The sequence below is a fragment of the Bison bison genome, unplaced genomic scaffold, assembly GCF_000754665.1.
Source record: "Bison bison bison isolate TAMUID 2011002044 unplaced genomic scaffold, Bison_UMD1.0 scf7180017864530, whole genome shotgun sequence".
Taxonomy (NCBI): Eukaryota; Metazoa; Chordata; class Mammalia; order Artiodactyla; family Bovidae; genus Bison; species Bison bison.
In genome coordinates, this window is record NW_011495080.1 from 114,701 (window position 1) to 139,400 (window position 24,700).

The 24,700-nt window shown below is 41.3% G+C and overlaps 1 protein-coding gene across 1 annotated transcript in view; it reads left to right on the forward strand.

Annotated features, from left to right (window-relative positions):
- The window catches only part of DGKI (diacylglycerol kinase, iota), a gene marked incomplete at its 5' end in the record, with an annotated part of 321,800 nt that overhangs the window by 63,750 nt on the left and 233,350 nt on the right, over positions 1-24,700 (forward strand). The window contains 4 exons of the mRNA XM_010831746.1: positions 1,176-1,247; positions 5,203-5,319; positions 14,975-15,049; positions 15,565-15,663. Of these exons, the coding sequence (XP_010830048.1) occupies positions 1,176-1,247; positions 5,203-5,319; positions 14,975-15,049; positions 15,565-15,663 (363 nt within the window). The remainder of the gene's footprint in view (positions 1-1,175; positions 1,248-5,202; positions 5,320-14,974; positions 15,050-15,564; positions 15,664-24,700) is intronic.

A 24,700-nucleotide genomic window follows, 5' to 3' on the forward strand; every position in this document is an offset into this window, starting at 1 on the left:
AGATGGCTGGATGGCATCACTGACTCAATGGACGTGAGTCTGAGTGAACTCCGGGAGTTGGTAATGGACAGGGAGGCCTGGCGTCCTGCGATTCATGGGGTCGCAAAGAGTCGGACACGACTGAGCGACTGAACTGACTGACTGACTGAAATTGACTTTCTTTAAACTCAAAGTTATCTGTACACATTAAGCAAGACATGCAGCTCATTGCCTTTAAAGCTTTCCTGCCCATCACATCTTTCTGTTTGCTTTGGGTCACTTAAAAAGCTTTAAGAGTTTTGGGTCATTGATCTGCATTAGTTTGTTTGGCTTAGATTTCACAGCAGATAGAAATGGGTGAGCTTTGGGAAAGCTAAAAAAAATTTCCTTGAGAGTTACTGCGTACTTCTCTCTGGTAATTATTTAGGGACAACAGTGGCCAAAAAGCGTCTCTTCTTTCCTTGATGGAAAAGTAATTCTGTTTGTTCATTAAGAGGATTGTGTTTGCCATTCCATTAATCTCATTGCCATTTGCTGGCGAAAAATGGAAATTGAAAGCTGCTTGTTTTGAGTCCTGACATCCCAAGGGGATGATGAGAGGGTTTGAATTTCCTTCTCCACCCTTGGACGTCTCCCAGACTCTCACTTCTAGGTCACCTGACTGCCTCCTGCTTCATTTCTCTCTTTGTGGCTTCTTGATGGTAAGGTTGTGTAGGACCTCTGAGATGGAGAACCACTGTTTAAAAAAATCATGTGAACCAATAGAGGCTTCTTTTTAACTTAAAATAAAAATGCATCAGAACCTCATTTACTTGGTGGAGGGGCCGATGATTTGGGGACTTCCCTCGCAGCCCAGTGGTTAAGACTCTGCCTTCCAGTGCACAGGGCACAGGTTCAATCCCTGGTCAGGGAACTAAGATCCCACATGCCACACAGTGAGGTCAAAGCAAAAAAGTGTTTGTGGCTGACTTTGAGTGCCAGTGGTAAAGTGAATACTGGTGCCTCCTCTCTCACACTTTAGAGAATTTGGTGATAGGAAAGGTGGTAGAAGGTGGAGATATAAGTACCCACTGTGGCATTTGCGGTCTCAGTTCCCTTAAGCCTGGCCTTACTGACTTCCTTGGACTTCAGGAGGGCAGATGCATGCTTGGTTGGAAGGGGTTTTTAATTCTCTGTCTCTTGTTCTAATATTCTAGGGCTTCCAGCAAAAATTCTCCTTCCACAGTAAAGAGATTGTGGCTATCAGCTGTTCCTGGTGCAAGCAGGCGGTAAGTTTGGGGATAAGATAAAACAAAGTGGGCTCCTGTTTTCTCAAAATAGAATTATGTCATTGCTGGAGTTCCTGTCTGTAAGTGGAACGTTATCCTAATTTATGTATTATTTCTCTCATAGGCTCTGTGGAGGGAGAAAGACACATTAGAACTATAGAACCACAGGATAAATGAACTGCGAGAAACTAGAAATTAACCCCTTTATTTATATACATTGAAACCTGGAACCCCAGGTTGGCAAATCCTCTCCTGATTCTATCTCTGAGTCTAGAATTGAGGGATTTTCGCTCCAAGGCCACTTGCCCTGTAGTACACTAGGTCATCGATGACGACTTGTGTAGAAGGAAGTTGCAACCTTAGATAATCCCTCTGACAAAGCAATTCAGACATCTTGGTTCTTCTGTTTTTGATGTGGATGAATTTTTTTTCTTAATGGGACTGTGTTAGGATTAGAGTGGGCTTATATTCTTCCTTAGGTTTGGATGTTGTTATGGTTGGCTGTAAGCTCATTGAAATGTTACTCTTTCTTACATTTGAACATGGATACTCATATGGATCCAATGATAATTTCCCTTTTTACTTTTCCTCTCTTCTCTTTTTTTCATTTTTTAACAGCTCTGTCCCAACCAGGTTGGTTTTTTTTTTTTTTTTGATCTATGAACGTATTGTTTTTCTTTAACTAGACAATGTAGACTGACTCATAAGTTAGCACACTATGGCTTGTAAACCAAATCTGACTACTGCCTGTTTTTGTAATTAAACTTTTACTGGAACACAGCCATGCCCATCCTTTATGTGTTGTCTCTGGCTACTTTTTTGCTCTAGCAGCAGAGTTGAATAATGCAGCAGAAACAATATGGCCCCATAAGACTAATATATTTACTATCCAGTCCTTTTATAGAAACAATCTGGACCCCTGCTCTAATCTCTCAATTTACTGGTTCTTTTAAATGTCTTTGTAATTGGGATATATTTTCCCCTCACTGCACAGCCAACCTGGAAATAAAGGGTTGTGCTGTTTAAGCTTAAAGGTTAAGGCTGTGCAGATAAACTTCAGACTTCCAGGTGGCTTAGGGGTAAAGAATCCACCTGCCAACACAAGAGACGCAGGGTACATTGGTTGGAAAGGACTCCTGGAGGAGGGCATGGCAACCCACTCCAGTATTCTTGCCTGGAGAATCCCATGGGCAGAGGAGCCTGGTGGGCTACAGTCCATGGGTTCACAAAGACTTGGACATGATTGACTGAAGCAACTTAGCACATGTACTGCACACATCAGCTTTATCTAGTGCCACAAGGCAGGAGTGGAAGATGCATTTACTTGAAGCACATGAAATTGGCTTTTTTTGTGGGTGAAAAACTTTTGCTTCTTTGCAGTTCCATCAGGTTCAATCTAATAATTTCTCTGGCATACTTTCACTAGCCCCCACATGTCAGGAGGATCTACTGTTACTTGGTGGGGACACCTTGGTCGGGAAAGTTCAGTGTTTGCTGCATCACCCTCCTGGCACACTTTTTGTTCTTGGCATTTCTATCTCCTTTCAGGTAATTGTTTTACAAGTAGTCTTTGTGCTTCTGTTCAAGAACATGTTCACAAATATAAGGGAACATGTTTCCTTTCACTCAAGGAACTGTGCAAATGCCAATTACAACTGGCCATCAAGACATTGCCTTTGCTTGGAAAGGAAGAAGGAGATTTAGGCCCTCGGGGTCCCCAACACTGTCTATGCTTGCTGTTTCCCTGATCCGGTGAGACGACACTTGCCAGGTAGCATCGGCCCGGCCTTAGATAGTGTGCACATGCTGCTACCCTGTAGCTGCCAGGTTGTGGTTAGATGGTTGATCCGAGGTGATTTAATTTGGAAACTGTCCTGCTTGACAATGAACTCATGTGCTTTCTTTTCGTGAATCTGTAGTCCGATCGAATCACTAAAAAAACAACTCTCAGTTGACCCTTGTGGCAGAGTTTTGATCAGTTCTTGTATCTTTGGGGGCTTCCCTGATGGCTCCGTTGGTAAAGAATCCACCTGTAATGCAAGACCCCTGGGTTTGAACCCTGGGAAGACCTGGGAAGATCCTCTGGAAGGGGGCATGGCAACCTACTCCAGTATTCTTGCCTGGAAAATCCCCATGGACAAACAACCTGGCTGGCTACAGTCCATGGGGTTACAAAGTTGGACACAACTGAGCGACTAATCACAGCACATGTATCGTTCAGTTTACCAGGGTCCCACATTGTAGAAGTTGATTTTTCAAGGACTAAAAACACAAAACCTTTTAAGACAGATTATGGTGGTGGTGTATTTTAACACTATAGGTAATTCCTTCTAGGATATTTGATGTCAAAAAATTGAGTGCTTTCTGTGGGCACTTCCTGTAGCAGAAAATAAAACTGTATTTGGGAGCTGGGTTTCATTTATTCAGGTCCTGACTCTACCCCTTAAAAGTCATGCAGTTTTCGACACACGTCTTAGTCTCTCTAGAGTACTCAGGTGTAAATTGTGAGAGTTGGAGTCGGCAGTCTCTGAGATTCCTGCCATGTTAGAAATGCAATGGTTATTCATATGGAGATTTATTTGAATTATTAAAATAAAATTATTTTTTTAATTTATTTTAATTGGAGGATAATTACTTTGCAATATTGTGTTGCCAACAATCGTACATTCAGGGCAGCAAAGGAGACACAGACATAAAGAACAGACTTTTGGACTCAGTGGGAGGAGAAGATGGGATGATTTGAGAGAAAATTACTTTTTAAAGAAGGAATTCGAATGACATTTCTCTGGTATATCAAATTGTTTGCAAATCACAAACAATTTAGGAGGAATTATTTATTATCTTATTAAGTAGTATTTCATGCTTAATTGGTTTAGTAATTTGCCACTGGATCATGTCAGATCTTGAAGCTACTCAGCGGTAAAGATAAAATTGCCCTGATGTGATGTAATTGGGGTGGCTATATTTGACAGTTTTCCTGAGACAGTCCTAATTTATGTCTGCTGTTCCAACATAATTATTGTCTCTGCTTCCTTTCATTCTTAAAATTGTTTCAGTTAAGATGATAAATTATGTGGTCACATTAAGTATAATCTAAGTAGCAGCTACTGTTAATTTTTTTAAAAAAAATCACTATGATTAAAATTTTAAAGCCCATGATTGTATAATGGGGATTTGATGTTTATTAGAAAACAAATGCTACCACACGTTATTATCACTTTACAGTCACAAAAAAGAAAAAAAAAATTACTGGAAATGTAATTGGCCTAAGGTTACTCAGTCCATTGGGATATAGAGTTAAGCCCCTGGAACCTAGGTATTGTTATTATCATTAGTCTATATTGACTTCCTTCCTTTCAAAAATCAAAAGCACTTTAGATTTGCCAAGTGTGCTAGGACCATTATTTTTTCAGCAGCTTTAGACAAACCCAGCAGAAGCAGCCTCTTTGTTTCCCCTCTAACAACTCTCTAGAAGAAACTTTTTTTTTTTTTTTCTGGGTCCCTTACACTGGAGGGACTACTGGAAGGATTGATGTCTGTGGCTAGAAAAATGAGAGGCAGATAGGAGGAATGCCACTCTGCTTGTCTTCATTTCCTTCTCAACATTATCCCAAATCAGCCAAGTCTGTGAGGAGCACAAACCAAGTGAAACAAAATTATGTGCAAAATTAGCCTTTCTAGAACCCTCCGAATATCCTATAAAAGGCTATCAAGTTTCAGCTGGTCTATAAACTGAGTTCTTGTAATCAGTGGTTATCAGTCTATAAAGTAGAATGAATCTGTAGTCTGGTCTCTTAAGTTCCTGGGACTGGTTGTGCAGTGATGAGGAGCGTGGGACCCCTATGGGTGTGTGTGCATGCAAGCGTGTGCTTAGTATGCACACAAGCACTTGTTCCTTCTTGCGGTAGCATTTCCCTCCATGCAGAATTGTTTACTGGCCTGTTTTTCCCTTCAGTTTCACAATAAGGTGACCTGCTTCATGCTGCATCAGATTGAGGAACCCTGCTCCCTGGGGGCTCACGCTGCTGTTATTGTTCCGCCCACCTGGATCATTAAGGTGAAGAAACCTCAGGTAACTGCCGGGACCCTGGTGCTGCTGGGCCAGCTCAGAGAAAAAGGAACTGCTGCTTCTTGCTTTTCTCCCCCCTGACGAGGCTCTGGGTTCCTATGATCTCTGCTCACTCCTCCCCACAGGCCCATGCTTAGCTTCCCAGTTCATCCCCTTAGCCCATCCCTATACTGCTGTTGGGCTCTCTCATGGAACCAGCCTCTACTTCCTAAAGAAATCACAGTTTCACAGCAGGAGTGCTTGCTCCCCATTCAGATGCTAATATGTATTCTCTCGCCCGGGAGCTCTGCTGAGTTCCTTAAAGCCCTGTGGTGAGCGGTGCGTGCAGCTGATTCTTACACGACTCTCTTCTCTTGCAGCCTGGGCAACCCCAGGGAGTGACTGTGAGGGCCCACGGTGGTGCAGGCTTCAGTGTTGGGTTGCGATTCCCACCACTTCCAACCCCAACGCAGACTGTGGGTCATGACCTTCCCCAGTACACGAGGCCTGCTTAGAGAGCAACACTCTTTCCTTAAGGCAAAGTAGAATTTATCCTCTTAACAGCTAATCTCATTCTGTATTCAAGCCTCCTTGTACTTTCTGCATTGCAGGCTGATTCTTTAGGTCTGAGCCACCAAGAAGCTCTTTTGTACGTGTGTTTCCCCCTAAAATTCAGAACTCTCTCCAATTGTTTCATAGTAAACATTCAGTTAAATCAACACGTTTTCATCAAAAACCTTGATGGTATCAAGAAGGCTACTAAGCACTGTGAATGTAATACATGATATTTGCTCTGAAGAACCATGTAATTACTTTGAGGAAAGATCAGGGAGAGCTTCATGAAGCAGGTGGGTTTTATTCTGCTTCCTTAAAGATAGATGGGATTTAGATCAGTGGAGAAGAGAATAACATGCAGGAGAATGGCAGGAGCAAGTATACTTTGTCCAAAATTATATCCATGGGGCTGTGAGACTAGGTTGACTGCAGAGGAAGGTTTATGTAGGGGGTGAGTAAAAGGGAAGAGCATAAGATTGTTCAGGCCTGACTCCAAGGAGATTTTTGCTCCATGTAAACTTTATCCTTTTAACAAAGGAATGATTGAATAAAATTATATATATGTGTGTATTTTTAAATATAATTGTTTAACTAGCATGAGTATGTGGGGATGACCTAGTGATACGGGATTTTGGATGACTGAAGATAAAACAGGAAAACCAGAAGACACTATCACTCTGCAGAGAAACTCTAAGTTTACTTGTGTAAACTTTAAAAGATCTTGGGTTGTGGAAATTTGCACACAAGTGAAGAGAAAGAGATGATCATAATGAATTCGATAACCATGAACGTTTCTGCTGCTGCTGTTGTTTCATCTGTCCCTTGCCACGCTGTATTGTTCTTTTCATAATTAAATTTGTTTTGAGATTCCCATGCAGTTCTAAGAAAGAGCACAGAAGGAACCCATGTATCCATTACAGACTTTCTCCTCGTGGTACCATCTTGTAGTATCAGGGTATAACATGGGAACCAGGATGCCGACACCATCAGTGAAGAGCAGAACACTTCCATCACCGTCCATGTCCTTATGTTACCTTTTCACTGCCACAACCGTGTTTCCTCTGGCCCCACCCCATTTACTCTGTCTTCTTGCAAGTGCAAGTCTCCCTTTTTTTCCTTTTGCTAGGGTATTTTAAAGCAAAGTTTAGCATACCGTTTAATCTATAAATGCTACCTTTTGTTTCCCAGAAAGATAATACTTCAGAAAGACAATTCCATACCATTACGTCACCCATCAAAATTAATTAATTTGAGGTGGCATCCTTAAATTATTTTCTGATTGTTTTAAATATATCTTTTTTACAGTCATTTTTTCAAACTAAGATCCAAAGTCTACAACTTCCTTTTTGTGGACTGATCTCTTAAATCTCTTTTAATCTATAGCACTCTGCTCTCTTATTTTTCCTGCCATTTATTTATTGAATAAATTGGGTCACTTTTCCTACAGCATAGCTCATATTTTAGTTTTGACTGATTGTATCCTTATTGTGCTTTAAAATCCTTTAAATCCTCATTTAAAATCATGACCCATATTTCTTATAAAAATATTTAGATGTAAGGACTGAGATTCAGGTTTAATTTCTTGGCAAAAGGACTATATGGGTATTGATGTCTTTTTCTGTAGTGTTGCTTTTAATGGAACGTAATACCAGATTGTTCACTGTTAGTGGTGTTAGGATTCGGAAACTGTCATCCTAATCCATTTGTTATAAATTTGTCCCTCTGTCTTTCATCTGTAATTTTATCCATTACAGATTGTTGCCTAACTCTTTTATTTCATTAGATTTTTTTAAAGGGTGATTTTCCAATTTTTACTCTTCAATTTTTCGCTACAGGTTTTCTATGAAGAGACCTTGACCTTATTACCAGCAAATATAATACATAACAGATGCTTTTGTGTTTGCCTTCATTTGTAAATTTTCATAATAATAAGTTGGTATCTTAGCAAAGCTGATTGGTGGGAATGGTTTTTGGAAAGTAGTTCAGAGTCAGGATGCTAAAGTCCAAAATTTTTTAATAAGCCACCTTTTTATTCCCATCTATGATTCAGGACATTGTAATAATAAGAATGAAAGCTAATATTTATGAATGCTTTACATGTGTTGTGTATTTTAAGTACTATACATTTAGTATCTCATTGTTACAGTGCTCTTATTAGTCCCACTTTGCAGCTGAGGAAAGTGAGGAATAGAAAAGTCAAACAAATTAGCTGGGGCTATACAATTATTGGTATGAGATGTGTTTGAACCCACAAATTGTGATTCTGAAATCTAAGCTGTTAATGATATATCATGCTACTTTACCATGTTGCTAAAACCAGCCTTGATGAATTAGATAACTTTAAAAATTTTGGTGGGCCCTTCTCCCCTGGGTCCCAAAGTCATCAAGTAATTTAACTAATTAAGTTCTGTATAAAAGGTGGTGTATAATGAGCCTGAGGGGACAGAGTGGCAATAGGGTAGCGGTGAAGCGCTCTGGTTTGCGAACCAGGCAGCCTGGACTCATAACTTTGCTCTGCCACTTAATAATTGTTTCATCTCAACTTAATCTCTTCTACTTCAGTTTCTCCTCTGTAAAGGGTAAATAATACTCGTACCTATTTCATAGAGCCTTTTTGAGGACTGGTGAGCTAAAACACATAAACTAACACACAGAGAACAGTACCTGGCTCATTGTAACCACTCAGATTGTAGCTCTTGCTATTTTCCTTCTTGTTGACTTTTAGGAGCATAAGGTGTTAGGTGAAGCTGTGCAACAACAGAAAACAATGGGACAGTCATACAGGGGTCAGGATAGAAGTTACTGGCCCCTGAACCTTCTGTGTTACAGCGAAAGCAGATGTAAAGAGGGTGAGAGAGAGACCCAGTGCAGGGGGTAGAAAGAGTCAAGAGCAGGGGCCATAGCATGGCATCTACAGTGTTTCCAAGTGTACCTAGAAGTATTACTGTAGCTGTTGTATTTCACACCGGAGTGGGATTGTATATTCACTAGCCCAATCCCTGTCCCAGGGGAGACAGTCAAGACCTGCTCATTTACTAAATAAAAGAATAGAAGGAGACAGGGAGAACACCCACACCTAGGAAATGGAAGGAGGAGGAGAATGTTTGCTAGACAGAGAACTATGGTAGGATGAAGTTTCAATATTAAAAAATGAAAAGAAAAATAGGGCAGTCATCAATGTTCAATTCTGTAGACATGAAAAAAATAACAAGGGTTGAGAGAAGTCCTTGTGTTTGGAACCAGATCATTGATAACTCAAAGCTGTAGTTTACAGAGTATGGGGCATGAGTGGCAACCTGTTACAGATGGTGTGGAAGCAATAAGATTAGAGAATTTATTTGGAGACATTGGGTGGGAAATCTTTTTTTTTTTAAAAAGGAAAATTTGGAAAGTAGATGGAAAACAGCAGATAAAATGCTTTCTGGGCATTTAGAGTTTATGTATCTTTCCACCTGTACCATATATTTCTATGTTTTTCCACTGGGGCTTCCCTGATGGCTCAGCGAGTAAAGAATCTGCCTGTAATGCAGGAGCTACAGGAGACACAGGTTCGATTCCTGGGTCAGGAACGATCCCCTGGAGAAGGAAATGGCAACCCACTCTAGTATTCTTGCCTGAAAAATCCCATGGACAGAGGAGCCTGATGGGCTACAGTCCAAAGGGTTGCAAAGAGGGAGACACAACTGAGTACAAGCACCTACCTACCTGTTTTTCTATGACACAGCTTAACAATGATAAAGGAGAAGAGCCTTAATTGAATTAAATAACTGTTTAATTAACCACATTTGAAGATGCTGTTACCTGCAGCAGGAGGTCCAAAGACGAATCAGATGTTCATTTGATGTCCACAAACAGTGTACTTCCCAGGGAGGAAAATAGACACAACCACCTAAATCATTGGTTGGAGTCTTTGTGAATTTGATTCTGGAGAGGAATTCAGCCACAAGTAAATCCTTAATATGGGGTTGGCCAAAAAATTTGTTCAAGTTTTTTCCCTAACATCTTATGGAAAAACACAAATAAACTTTTTGGCTAACCCACTGAAAGAGTGGGAAGGGATATCTATTTGACTGGTGTGCATCTCATGGGAGAGACACACATATGGAGGTGAAAGGAAGGGGCCAGAGAGTTGGGTTGCATCAGCCATGGTCATTGAGACACGTGCACATCTAAGGCGCAAAGGGGTAAATGCCACCTAAGATGTAGAAACACGGTGGGGACATGAAGCAGAATTGAGCTGCCTCCGTCGTGGAGAACAGCTTAGGCTCAATGGAAAATCTGCCCAGGGTGCTTGGTCTTGAAGGATGGTGGACCATGTCCCTGGCAAGAGGGATGGGAAGGTGATGCGAGCCAATAGGATCTAACTGAGAACAGTAGTGAAGATGGGTCATGAAATAAAGTTGGCTTTATTTGTGATGTTTGTGTCTAAATAAATGGCTCTAAAGAAGAAGAGTAAAGGAAATTTACTGAAGTGTATTATGGTCTGAAAAAGTGAGTTGTAAAGAGGTGGAATTAAACCATATATTTTCGTTCTCTGTGGAAAGACTGCGGGTTCTGAGTGGATAATGACTCTGTGACCAGCTGTGGAGTTGGGCGCTGTGTGAAAACTTGCTGGATGATTTGCTAGGTTTCATCACCAAATTACTTGGTGAGACCTAGAAGTGAAAAGATGATGGAAGGCGGATAACTGAAAGGAGTTAAAATGAAAAAAAAAAACAACCAAATTTTAGTGACAAAGCCTCAATCAGTTAATATAAAGTCCAAGTTATATTTGAAGTTACAAATTTCAGTGTTTATCCTCTGGACTGAAAATGTTAGAGGATAATGCTTTGGATGAATGAATTAAAGATATTCAAATACTAGTACAGGCACTTGGAGCTGATGGAGCAAGACTCATGCGGCATGAACTTTTTGCGAGGTCAGATTTGTGGGGGGACCCTAGAGGTGTGTGTTTTTAATAAATAACATCATTCTCTACTTAATGCTTCAAAATTTGGCTTTTCTATTTGAAAAATCATAGGGAAAAGTCTATATTAATACATATATATTTGATTCCTTTTAAACTGCTATGGATATTTTATAGTTGATTTAAGCAAATTCCCTCCCAGTGGATATCTATATTATTTCTAGTGGTCTGTTTATAAAAACATCACAATCAATTCCTACCTACCCTTGTATGGGCTTTCTCCATGCTAGTCCTTATTCCTTATGATGGGATTATCTTAAAATGCTAGGGATCCCATGGTATGTAATAGCAATGACCAACAATCTCCCTCAGTGCCCAATGCCAAAGACTTCCTTTGGCCAATCTAAATGTCACACTTGCTGTGTGAAACAAGTTGCTGTGATTTGGCCAAATATGCCTGAGAAGCTGCTGAGACCCTGTCCTTAACTTTTGGAGTAAGTTTTCTTGATTCTTCTGCTTGCCTGTCCTTATAACAACCATTGCTGCAATGCTAAAGCTGGAGCAGGGCAGAGTGAGAATATCCTTTTATAGACAAAGTCCATGGAGCGCCCTCTTGTTATCCATCAGAGTTTTGTCCAGCATGTGAATGGAGGAAGACTTCCTCTGGGATGATGAAGTAAGATATCGTATCTTTAGATTTTGTTATTATAATTGATCCTTTGTGATCCTGTCACCTGAGGAAATCCCAAGAGTTAATAAGAGTAGTAAGTTGGGTTTCATTCACAGTGGAGTGATTCACCTGTAGGATTTCATAACAGGCCAGGAAGGCGTCATAACTGTGATAAAGATTGTGTTGATAGGATTATTTTTGTGGCAAGGTAATCCTGTGCCACAATACCTGGGACAAGAAAACAAAAATCCTTTATCTTTTCTTAAGAATTTCACAAAAGAGTGGGCACAGAATGTACAGGGGTGAATGCTATTGGAATCAGAAGTATGTAAAAATCCAGACAAGAGCACTACATTTCGCTGTTTGGACAGTTGAACTTGTAGAGAGAACCCTTTGCATCACTGAGTTAGCTGCTTTTGATAACAGCAATGCTTTGTTTTAGAACCCAGGAAAAGTATTAAAGGTTTCTTGGCTGTTTTGTCAACAATTCTAGATAATAACGTCTCGGTATAATTTTTTCATTCTTGGGAACCATGTTTATTTAACTCTCACAAGACTGACCAGGCAGAGTAAGTGCTATTGTGGATTAGCAAGGCGTGAAGACTTGTCTTGGCCAAAACACAGCCTGAATCTGCCTTCGCATCCATCTATTCCTCACTGAATTAAGCTGCCTTCTAAAAGAAGTGATGTACTGAGACAGAGATACATGTTTACACAAGGACAGAAAGAAGCCTGGGGAATTTGGAGGTGTGAAGCTCCGTAATGCTTATCGTTTGCTCTTTGGCCATCCGTAGGGAGGTAAGCTTACTCAGAGCTCACGTACGAGCGTCCAGGTACTGTAAGTCAACCACTGTGCGTGAGCTTTCCCCTTTCTTGTTCTGTGAGATGAAGGCCTCAGGTGCGTGTGGCTTGGTGAGGTTTGGAAGCATTTGCATCTGTGTTTAAAACAAAGGCTATTTTTGTCTGTCTGTTCCCTATGAGAGCTGAGTCCCCTGCCTGCTCCTTTTTCAGACATATACAGCCTTATTTTGGTGTGTTTTTCTAACCCTCTTCTCAAACACACTTGATCAGCAGGATCACCTGAAGAACTGTGATTTCTGTGATCAAGCAAGTTGAGGAAACAGTCTCTCAACTTGGTTCATGTGCCCTACCTCTTGGAGTTTAATTATTGAGTCCTGTCCAGAGCCAAAAGTGTTTGGTGTCCCGCATTGCTCTTGGCACTAAATCAACGAAAACAAAATAAATTAGCAAACAGTCACCCACTTCCTAAGGACCCTTTTTGAAATCAGGGAAGACTCAGTCAGTGTCGTGAATTATAAAAATACTGACTTATTATTTCCACAATGATATGGGTGCCTACTGTGTGCCAAGCATTTGTGCTGGGGATATATAGCCATCAAGAGGCAACTGATAACATTGATCAAAGTGTTTCTCATGGGATGGATACCAGGTTAACTACATTACATACATTTTTTTTTTTCATTTAAACACCAAAACTCTCCTTTGAGGTAGGTATTATCACCTTCATTTGAAAATTAAGAAACTTATTTCAAAAGTTTGACTTGGCCAAGATTATGGAGCTAGTAACAGGGAGGTTCAGAATTCAGTCTGTCAAATCCCACACCTCACGCTTCTTACCCCAGTGATTGGCTTTACTATACGTAGTACACACAGCTCCTCATTCTACCTTTTGTATTTCAGACAGAGGTTCTCAATTCTGGCTACACTAGAATTCCACAGGAGCTTTTATTATTTTATTTTATTCTATTCCATCCTGTCATAATCTATTCTATTCTGGGGAGCTTTTAAAAAGTATCTTTGCCTGGGCTTCACCCTAAACAAATTAAATAAGAATATTTGTTGGGGCCCAGGTACCAACACTCAAAGCATCATGAATTGCCATAAGTAATAGATACTACTTCTGCCAGTCTAATAGTTTTCAGCACTCTACTTGGAATATTCTACTGATTAAGCATTTAAAAGTTCTGAGTAATTGTTCTTCCCTTTTAATAAAATTGGAATTAGTCAAAATATAGCAAATACTCAAAGAATGCAGAAGTTTCCCAAGAGGAACATGATAATAGATCCATTTAAAGAGGAATTTGGAAACTTGGAGATCTATTTGCAGGAGAAGTATAGTCTAGAGTGAGTGATGAGAAATTACCTGGCATCACGAACACCCGTGAACTTCTGGATTTCTTTTCTGGTGAGATTCAGAAAACCTGAAGACTCTCTTAATATGATGGGGGAAGAAAACCTTGGGACAAACGGTGGTTCAAGAAAGTTTCCTTCATCCTTGGTGAGCACAGGCCACAAATCAACTTTTTTTTTCTTGGTCCAAATGCAAGTAAAATAAAAGCTAAATAGTTTCAGTCTTACTAATTTGGATGTGTTCATATATGATGTGCTCTAGACTAAAAGGTTTATTTTGAATGCTCTAAGAAAAAATACAATGTTGAAAAATAGATATCTAAGTTTCTTCAAGCTGTTTGAAAACATTTAATTGCTCAAACAATGCATGTGTCTATACTTATGTAAACTTTTAAGTTAAAAATTTTGTATCTCAAGCTTTTAACACTTTGTAAAACATCTATGTCATGATAGTAATAGCTTGTCTTTATGAAAATGGCCATCTATCTAATTAATTATGGACTCTCCACTAATTAAATCTGATTTTGCCTTGCCTTCAGCCAGGGAGCTGTGACTGTTCCCAGAAAGAGGTTCTTCTCAAAGCATCTGTATCAAATATTAAGAGTAAATAGCTGAAATAATCAGAGTTGTGGTCCATACATTCCCTAAAAAGAGAAAGACAGGGAAAGTAAATTTGGGGTCCCTGTGTTTCAAGTTGGATGCACTTCTGTGAGAGGAAAAAGATCAAGGTTGCCAAGGGAGGGAGGGCTTTTTTAAACCAGTGGGTCCTTAGCCAGAAAAAGGAAGAGCAGCGACTGCCACTCTACTATCATAAGTAACTTGACTCTTTGCATTTTGAAAACTAAGCCATGAATGCTGATAGAAGACTTGGATCATAACATTTCAGTGGGGTTGAGTCACTTTATATGAACAGGTCATCTCCTATAAAAAGTAAACAGAGGGGGAAAAAATAAAAAAGAAAAACGTGAAAAAATGGCCTCCTTTTTTACATTTCCACATAGGTGATCTCCATACCAGGAGATGAACTTCTTGAACTTGGTTGGGCGGGAGACGGACCTGGTTGGGCGGGAGACTGGAGCCCCTCAGAGAATTTGGGATTCTTCCATTTTTACTGGGAGGGTTGGCAGGTATAACATGTGTTGTTATGTGAGTCCATGAGAGCCTCCAGGGTTCTAACTCCCTGCCTCTCCGTGGGGTGGGGAGTCAGTCGCTCACTCTGAAGCACGCGACTGGGTTCTGTGTGTGGCTTCCCCATGAGCAGTGGCTTGGAAGTGTCAAAGCATGAGAAGCATGCCCTGCCGAACAGCATGCGCCGCCGTCACCTTCTACATGGTCCTGCATGGGCGCGCTCGTGGGCCGTCGGCCTCCCGGCTCAGGGGTCCCTTCTTTCCCTACAGAACTCCCTGAAGGCGTCCAATCGGAAGAAGAAGAGAACAAGCTTTAAAAGAAAAGCCAGCAAAAGAGGAACCGAAGTAAGTGCTTGAGGGTGATGGTCCAGGGAAATCCACCTTCCTCTCCACCGTCTCCTCCATCTGACTTGACCTGGCCCGAGCTCCTTTTTCTGATGTGTCTCCTGCCACTCTCCTTCACCATACCCTGACCACACTGGGATTCTGCCGGTTCCTTTAAAATATACACATAAAACCTCTTGCCACTTGAGAATCAAAGTATTTGCTCTTTTCTGTGGAAGTATTGTCACAAAGATGATAAAGATGAAGATGAGAGCTAGAATGTATCTAGAACACTTCAAGCCTATAGGAAAAAAAAAGTTCATGGCTAAATTCTTGGGGGCAAGTTATAGTTTGAGACACTTTCTCATGTTGAGTAAGCCCTGTGAAACAAGATGTAGTGTATTTGGGGGGATATGTTGATTTGGGGGATGGGGTGGGGAGTGGCAGTGGTTCTAGAAATACCTCACTTGCATTGCTTTGGGGCTGCTTTTCAAGTCGTGGATGTATGTCTCAATAGTGCTGCTTTCTTTCTTTAGCAGGAAAACAAAGGTCGTCCTTTTGTGATAAAACCTATCTCTTCTCCACTCATGAAACCTTTGCTTGTGTTCGTGAACCCCAAGAGTGGAGGCAACCAGGTAAGTCAGTTTTCATGGGTTTCACTTGGAAGTTTCAACGCTTTCTTGAAAACACATTTCCTGGCACCAAGTAAAATAGCACTATGTGGGACTCCTAGCATTGGAAGAAAGCCGGTTTCTCCATTAAGGCACAGCTTTGCACTTGACGGGGCCAGGCGAAACCTCGAGGTTCTAGGATTTACCCCTCTGCTTCCACGTCAAGCTTCACTAGAGGTGTCAAAAACCTAATTGCTAACATTTTTCTTACAGATTTTCAAGAAAGTTCCTGCTACAAACTCTCAGTGTTTCAGCTTTCTCAACTCCTATAGTTAGAAGCCCTTCATGAGCTTGTGTGTGTGTGTTAGTCGCTCAGTTGTGTTCAACTCTTTGCAACCCCATGGACTGTAGCCCACCAAGCTCCTCTGTCCATGGTATTCTCCAGGCAAGAATCCTGGAGTGGGTAGCCGTTCCCCTCTCCAGGGGAATCGAACCCAGGTCTTCTGCATTGCAGGCAGATTCTTTACCATCTGAACCACCACCTGTGTTTCTTTCTGCTGTAATTGAGACTCAACTACTTTTTCCCCTGTCTTCACAGGGAAGAGAGAATCATGATTTATTATCCATGATAATCGTGAACAACAGACGCCACCAAGGCTACCAAAAATATATCACCTTTCACAGGTTTTGTTTGGTCTTTGCCCAAGTCCTACTGAATGGTTAATATAAACCTCATTTGAGGATAATGTATAGCCTTAGAAAAGTAAAATTTAATAACATGTTTAATGTACACAGCTCTTTAAAGGATAGAAATTGTTCTAGAATCCAGGTCTTTGTCTCCTCGTCTAATTCTTGTCCCACTCTCTGAGGCTTCTTATCAATACTCCTCTGTGGGTTCTGGTTTTGCTGTGACTTTCATGTGAGTTTGGATGATATTTTCTGTGTCTGTTAAGTGCACAGTTTACATTTTGAGACAAGATTCCCTGAAGGGTCACGCTAAGCAACTTAAAGATTTAAAACTGTTTTAGTCACCTCGTATAAGAAGGAAAATCAAGCATTAAGATTGACCCAAGATAATGCTTGTTCTTATTAGTAAAGTTAATGGGTGTTTTCCAGATCACGTTAATTATAGTAAAGCTTCTCATTTAAAGAAACATTATCCCCCTTTCCTTTCTTCAAAATTATGTTTCTTTATGTATTTGCTTAATTTTTGGCTGCACTGGGTCTTCATTGCTGCACGCTGGCTTCTCTAGTCGCAGCACGCGGGGGCCACTCTCCGGTTGCTCTAAGCTTCTTGGTGCGGTGGCTTCTCTTGTAGAGCCTGGGCTCTAGGGTCAGGCTCAGCAGTTGTGGTAGGTGTCAGTTGCCCCGTGGCATGTGGGATCTTCCCAGACCAGGGATCAAATGGGTGTCTCCAGCATTGCAAGGTGGATTCTTAACACTGGACCACCAGGGAAACCTCCAAATTCTTTTTATTTTTTTTTTAAGATTTTTTTTAAAATGTGGACCATTTTTAAAGTCTTTATTGAATTCATTGGGGCTTCCCAGGTGATGCAGTGGTAAAGAATCCCACCTGCCAATGCAGGAAATGCAGGAGACTCAGGTTTGATCCCTGGGTTGGAAAGATCCCCTCGAGTTGGAAATGGCCACCTGCTCCAGGATTTTTGCCTGGAAAATTCCATGGACAGAGGAGCCTGGTGGGCTACAGTTCATGAGGTTGCAAGGAGCTGGACAAGACTGACTGACCGAGCATATTGAATTTGTTAGGATATCGCTTCTGTTGTTTATGTTCTGATTTTTTTTTTTGGCCATGAGGCATGTGGTATCTTAGCTCCCTGACCAGGAATCCAACTCATGCCCCCTGCATTGGAAGGCAATGTCTTAACTACTGGACTGCCAGGGAAGTCCCCCCAAAATTCTTAATATTAATTCTTCTGTTAAAAGTCTATATTAACATTGTAGAGCATAGGGAAAAGAAATATTGTAAGTAGAGAATTTATTTTTAACATCCTGCTTTTTTGACTTACTGAGTGATGATCTTCATGTTGTAATGATGGTGATCCTAAAACTACCTCTTGAGAAATTCTTGGGAGTGAAGTTCAATTTGCTCTGAATCTTACTCCTTCTCTAGGTCTAGTCTTGGAGAAGGCAATGGCACCCCACTCCAGTACTCTTGCCTGGAAAATCCCATGGACGGATTTTCCTGGTAGGCTGCAATCCATGGGGTCACTAAGAGTCAGACATGACTGAGCGACTTCACTTTCACTTTTCACTTTCATGCATTGGAGAAGGAAATGGCAACCCACTCCAATGTTCTTGCCTGGAGAATCCCAGGGACTGGAGAGCCCGGTGGGCTGCTATCTATGGGGTCACACAGAGTTGGACACGACTGACGTGACTTAGCAGCAGCAGCAGCAGCAGGTCTAGTCTTTCCATAGCCTGACTAGGGTTGAGGGTATGGTTGGGGACCATGGCCCACAGCACAGTTATTTGATGTAAATGACTCCATGATTTTGGCCACCTGAGCTCCACATGCTAATTAATGCCAGGTACATTTACTCTTAAGAGTCTATGTAAAATGCATTAATTAAATTCTTGTAAGCTTTTTCCTTTAAGACATTTAGAAAATTGTAGATGATCTCTGCTTTTGAGGAGGAGGCAGTCCAGTTAAGGTACAGCCTTTTCCTGTTTCAGTCTCTGTATAAATTATTAAAGAGAGGGACTTCAGAGATGATCTTAGATCATCTTAGATTGTTTCTTCTTTCACTAAATAGAAAACAGCTCAAGGAAGCAGAAGTGAATTTTCTAAGGATGTTGTGTTTGTTAATGACACAAAAGGGGCGAATGGGAAAAAGAATCTGAGCAACATTAAGGAGATGTGAATTCTCAATTGAGTGGATCAGACCACAAATGCTGTGAAATTTCAGAGGCAAGCAGTCACTTAGGAGTAATAAGGAAACGGTGTCAGGGAAGGGGCTGAAACAGAAGACGGACACCACTCAGTTGTGCAGAGGAAACTAGGGTCGTGCCCTCTCCCTCCTCTCCCTTGCATCACATTCACGTTCATCCTTTACTGCTCAGCAGCACCTTTCTGAACAGTTGCTGAAAACTAATTGGCTTGTCTGCTATGCTCCTGAAGTCCATGGCGCACATGTGTACTATGGAAATTGCAGCGTTAAGTCCTGTACTGTGTATACCATGTGCGTCTGTACTGAAGAGACACAGGCTTTGTTAATGCCCGGGGCTGCCCCTCTGAACCTATGATTTCTAGTACATACTGCATGCTGCTGCTGCTGCTGCTAAGTCGCATCAGTCGTGTCTGACTCTGTGCGACCCCAGAGACGGCAGCCCACCAGGCTCCCCCGTCCCTGGGATTCTCCAGGCAAGAACAATGAAGTGGGTTGCCAGTTCCTTCTCCAATGCATGAAAGTGAAAAGTGAAAGTGAAGTCGCTCAGTCGTGTCCAACTCTGTGTGACCCCATGGACTGCAGCCTACCAGGCTCCTCCGTCCATGGGATTCTCCAGGCAAGAGTACTGGCGTGGGGTGCCACTGCCTTCTCCACATAGTGCATAGGAATGAACTATAATTGTTTAACCAGCAGTATGTGTAGAAGGTGGGGTGTTGTGATGAAAGTGATTCATTTTGAGCACAATATAATGGGTAGAGCGTACATATTAAGTTATTAGAAATGTGGTTAAAGATTAGAAAGAACTTGTGGAGCAGTGTCTTAAATCCTGGCTGAGGGTTTTGGATTTATATAAAAAAAATTGTGTATTTTTGCTATTTAAAGATTTTTTTTAGTTTTGAAAAATATTTTTTTAAATAAAGGAGTAATATGATGGCAGACTAATTAGGCACATTGAGAATACATATAAGTCAGGAGGCTATTTGTTAGCATAAATTAGAGGACTTTGTTGTTCATCCATTCTATATAAAATAGTTTGCATTTACTAATCCCAAACTCCCAGTCTTTCCCTCAACAACAAGCACAAGGAACTATATTCAACATCCAGTGATGAAGCATAATGGAAAAGAATATGAAAAATAATATATATATATTATATATATGTATATCTGAGTTACTGTGCTGTATAGCAGAAATGAACACAACATTGTAAGTCAAATATGCTTTAATGAAATTTTTTAAAAATTGCATGGAGAGTGCAATGGATGGACCAATGGATGGATGGGTAGACCTATGGGCTAAAGGATGGCTGTGTGGATGAATAGATGGGCATGGGGAGGAATGGGATACTTAGAAGGAAGTAAGGCATCAAGATTTTCCAGCTGATTATCTGGAAAGTGGCTTTGTTATCAATGGATTTTTCAGGAAAGGGAAGAATTATTTTGGGAAAGATGTTGAAATGTGTTTGAAGAATTTGAGATCACAGTGAGATATTCAGGTTTTTAAACTGGCCTGTTATTAGAAGCAAAAAGCTTCATGACTTTGCTGTCACTTGAGGCACTTTGGCTAATGAATGCATTGCCCTAATGAGATCACTTCCAGAGTACCTAGGATTCTCAGAAATGTGACTAAGCAAATCAAAATGAATAATGCGTAACTTCAAACTTCTGTATATTTCCTCTGTAAAGTAGAATTCTTTTTAAAAAAAAACATTTATTTATTTGGCTCTGCCGGGTCCCAGTTGTGGCACAGGGGCTTTCATTCTTCACTGCGGAGTGTGGGATCTTTTGTTGGAGAGTGCAGGATCCTTTCTTTTAGGATCCTTTTTTTAGATCCTGTTTTAGCAGCATGTAAGATCTAGTTCCCTGACCAGGGATGCAACCCAGGCCCTCCCCCCACCTCCCTGCACTGGGAGCTTGGAGTCCCAGCCACAGGACCACCAGGAAAGTCCCTCGAATTCTTTACTAAGCATAATAAGTACAAAGAACCTTCTTTCTAAGCACAACATGAAATGTTGAAAAAGCTGTAGAGAAATCCAAACACCTATCTATAATTAGAATCTTTCAAAATGACCTCCATATATTTATGGTTCATATATTTATGGTTCCTTCTTCAGTGTTAGGATGGTACACCTCTAACCACCCCCACCCCCTGCTCTGGTGAGCAGGGCAGAGTCATGGTCAGGGGTGACCTAACTCCTCTTTTAGGTCTAGCTGTGGCCATACCGTGCCCTTCACACTGCACATGAGTCAGCTGTAGGGTGGGGGCGGTCAGGGAATGAAGTAAACCACCCCACTTGGCAGAACGGAATCAGAGGAATGCAGTTTCTTATTCCTCAGCTCCCTTGACTCTCTGACCCAAATGAGCCACAGCTGAGACCAAGAGGCAGAGAAGAACAGAGGGTGGCAGTGAAAACAAGGCAGGTTATCCCCAGGGAGGAGGAAGGGGGAAGGATGTGCCTGCGCTTTCTTACCTGGAGTTTCTCCTTGGGGGGCATTCTGTGCTCAAACCTGAAATGATGTGGTGTTCTCCTTCGAGAAGGAGACCATTCACGTTTATTTACCTTAGAGACAAGTTGAGATTAGTAACATGACCTCTGCGTGTGTTTGACATCCTCAGACAGCCTTTGAAATGCTATTCATCAGAATCTTTATCTGAATTTTCAGTTTGGGGAAAATTCAGGAAATTTCATCCTGACGTTAGGGTTCAGTCCAAGGAATTTCTGTCTGAATATGTGCCTCTTACTCTCCCCTCTTATAGTCCAGTAGTTTTCAAATTTCTGTGTAAATGAAGCCCATGGAAACACTTGTTAGACATATTCTACCGTATAAAATCTGGTGCTGTGTGTCTGGGGTGAGGCCCAGGAATGCCACTGGTGAGCATCTCAGATAATTCTGACATCAGTCTTTTGTGGAACTCATTTAGGGGCACATCGTCAGAGTCATATCAGGGTTTCTGAGATTACCTGGGCCCTGTGTGAGGAGCACAGCAGGTGAGAATTTATTGGAGATGAAGGTTTATTTTTTTGTTTGAAAAATAGCATCTCAGTTTGTCCTTACAGTCTTCAAGGAGGGTCATTTCTTAGCCCTTGAGAAGTGGTTCTCAACTCCCACTGCCTTTAAAGATTCCAGCAGCCTTTAAAGACAGTGATGTCCACTCCACCCCATGCTAAGACCTGTGAGGAGAGGGCGCCTTAACTGGTCTAAGCTCCTAGATGATTTTCTTGTCTAGCAAGTGTTAAGAATCATGGCCTTTTTTCCTCTTAAGCTTCTGTGTGCATGAATCACCTAGGGATCATGTTTAAATGCAGATTCTGATTCAGTGAGTCGGGGTACCTCTGAAATCCTGCTTTTCTGACAAGCTTCCTGGTGCCACCATTGCTGCAGCTTGGAGACCACACTGATTCACAGGAATTTACAGCAATTAGTAGAGAAATGGGGCTTCCCATTTCCAAAGAATCCTCCTGCCAATGCAGGAGATGAAAGACACGTGAGTTCGATCCCTGGGTCAGGAAGATCTCCTGGACTCTGTTTTTTGATTGTTAAATCAGGGCTTTTGCCTTTTAAGAATTGATTTGTCTTGCTCATCTGTGTCTAGATATAAAGTATTCCCCCTACCCCTTTCTGTTCTTGAAGGTTAGGCTTCACACTTAGACACACACAAAAAACCTTCTTAGATAGCTGTACTTCAAATAATTAGACTACATCGCCATCTGCTGGCAAGTAAAATACCTACAGCTCTTTTTTTTTTTTTCTTCAGTATTTTTTCAGAAAATTTCCAACACTTGGCAGGAAGATACTGAGCTGAACATGGGGGCGGTTTTTATATCTTATTTTTTAAACAATGACTTCTTTTAAACATGTATTTGTGTGTTAGTTGCTTGGTCTTGTCCGACTCTTTGCAACCCCATGACTGCAGCCCACCAGGCTCCTCTGTCCATGGAATTCTCCAGGCAAGAATACTGGAGTTGATTGCCATTCCCTTTTCCAGGGGATCTTCCCGACTCAGGTGTCAAACTCGGGTCCCCCACATTGCAGGCAGATCCTTTACCGTCTGAGCCACCAGAGAAGCCTCCTTTAAACAGGTGCTTCACAGTAATTGTCTCTTTTTCTAACCCTTCAGGTAGACACATGCTGGGTGTTCTGCAAAGCTTTGGAAGTTGGTGGTATGGCTGTTATTGGTGGGATGTGAGCTATGTGAGGGAACATTCACTAGAGTTAGGGGTTGTGATACCAACTTTAGTGTTGTCTCCTGCAGAAAAGAAGAAAGATAAACTTTATTCCTGCGTGATCCCCTCCTCAGTGTGGAAACCTGAGGGCTCAAGAAAGGGCCCGACTGCTCACGCGTATCTCCGCTTTAACTTCGACTCTTAATGTTTTTTGGATGCCCCTGACTCATTAGCACGTTTGTGCCTGAGTCTTATGGGCCTTTCTGATGCCTCTCAATGCTTCCTGCTTTTCCACTGGGTCTCCTTCACAAATTTCATCTTCAGTGACATAGATTATACATGCATGGTTAGGCAGATGTCTTTCTTTTAATTGAGCTGTAGCTGATTTATAATATTATATTGGTTTCAGGTGTCCAACATAGTGATTCAATGTTCTTGTAGGTTAGGCTTCAAGTTTTCCTAGAATATAGGCTTTATTTCCTGTAAGCAGGGGATCTGATTGCTATTTATTCTAGCCAAGCAGTCCTTAGAGTCAAGTGTCCAGACCTTGGGTGCTTACACTGTTCAGTGTGAAATCCCGGGGTTCAGGCATGGCATGAGTTGGACCCTTGGATGGGAGTTCCCAGGGAGCTTATCAGCAGGTTATAGGAGGAAAGGATGTTCAGTCTGTGGACAGGCTCATACTGACCGAGTTTGTACCCCTATCCGTGGACAGGCTTTTCCACATCGGGGGCACCCGTCCTGAGTCAGGCCAGGGAAAGTCAACCCAGGTAGGAGGAAAGAGGAGACAGAAGTAACTTCAAATCTGAATCCCCAAACTACTTTAAAATACTGAACAAACAACCTCAAAGAAGATGTTGTTTTCTACTGTGCTCAACCTAAGCATAAATCAAAAGCCACTATTCTTTTTTTTTTTTATTGAGATATAGTTGATCTACACTGTTGTGTTTCTGGTGTGCAGTGAAGTGACTCAGTATGTGTGTGTTTTTTCCCATTATGGCTTATTAAAGGATGTTAGTAATAGTTCCCTGTGCTTTACAGTAGGATCTTATTGTTTATCTGTTTTATACAATAGTTTGTATCTGCTAATCACAAACTCCTAATGTGTCCCCTGCCCCCTTTCCCCTTTAGTAACCGTAAGTTTGTGTTCTATGTCTGTGAGTTTCTGTTTTGTAAATAACTTCATTTGTATTATAGTTTTAGATTCCACATCTAAGTTATCACATGATATTTGTCTTTGACTTACTTCACTTAATATGATAATCTCTAGTTCCATCCCTGTTGCTTCAAATGACCTTATTTGTGGATGAGTAATATTCTATTGTGTGTGTATATATATATGCACACACACACACACACACACATATATATAAAATGAAAGTGAAGTCACTCAGTCGTGTCCGACTCTCTGTGATCCCATGGACTGTAGCCCACCAGGCTCCTCCATCCATGGGATTTTCCAGGCAAGAATACTGGAGTGGGCTGCCATTTCCTTCTCCATATATATATGCATTTATTCAGAAAACTAAGATCATGGCATCTGGTCCCATCACTTCATGGCAAATAGATGGAGAAGTGGAAACAGTGGCTGACTTTATTTTGGGGGGCTCCAAAATCACTGCAGATGGTGACAGCAGCCATGAAATTAAAAGATGCCTACTCCTTGGAATGAAAATTATGACCAACCAAGACAGCATATTAAAAAGCAGAGACATTACTTTGTCAACAAAGGTCTGTCTAGTCAAGGCTATGGTTTTTCCAGTACTCATGTATGGATGTGAGAGTTGGACTATAAAGAAAGCTGAGTGCCGAAGAATTGATGCTTTTGAACTGTGGTGTTGGAGAAGACTCTTGAGAGTCCCTTGGACTGCAAGGAGATCCAACCAGTCCATCCTAAAGGAGATCAGTCCTGGGTGTTCTTTGGAAGGACTGATGTTGAAGCTGAAACTCCAATATTTTGGCCACCTGATGTGAAGAGCTCACTCAT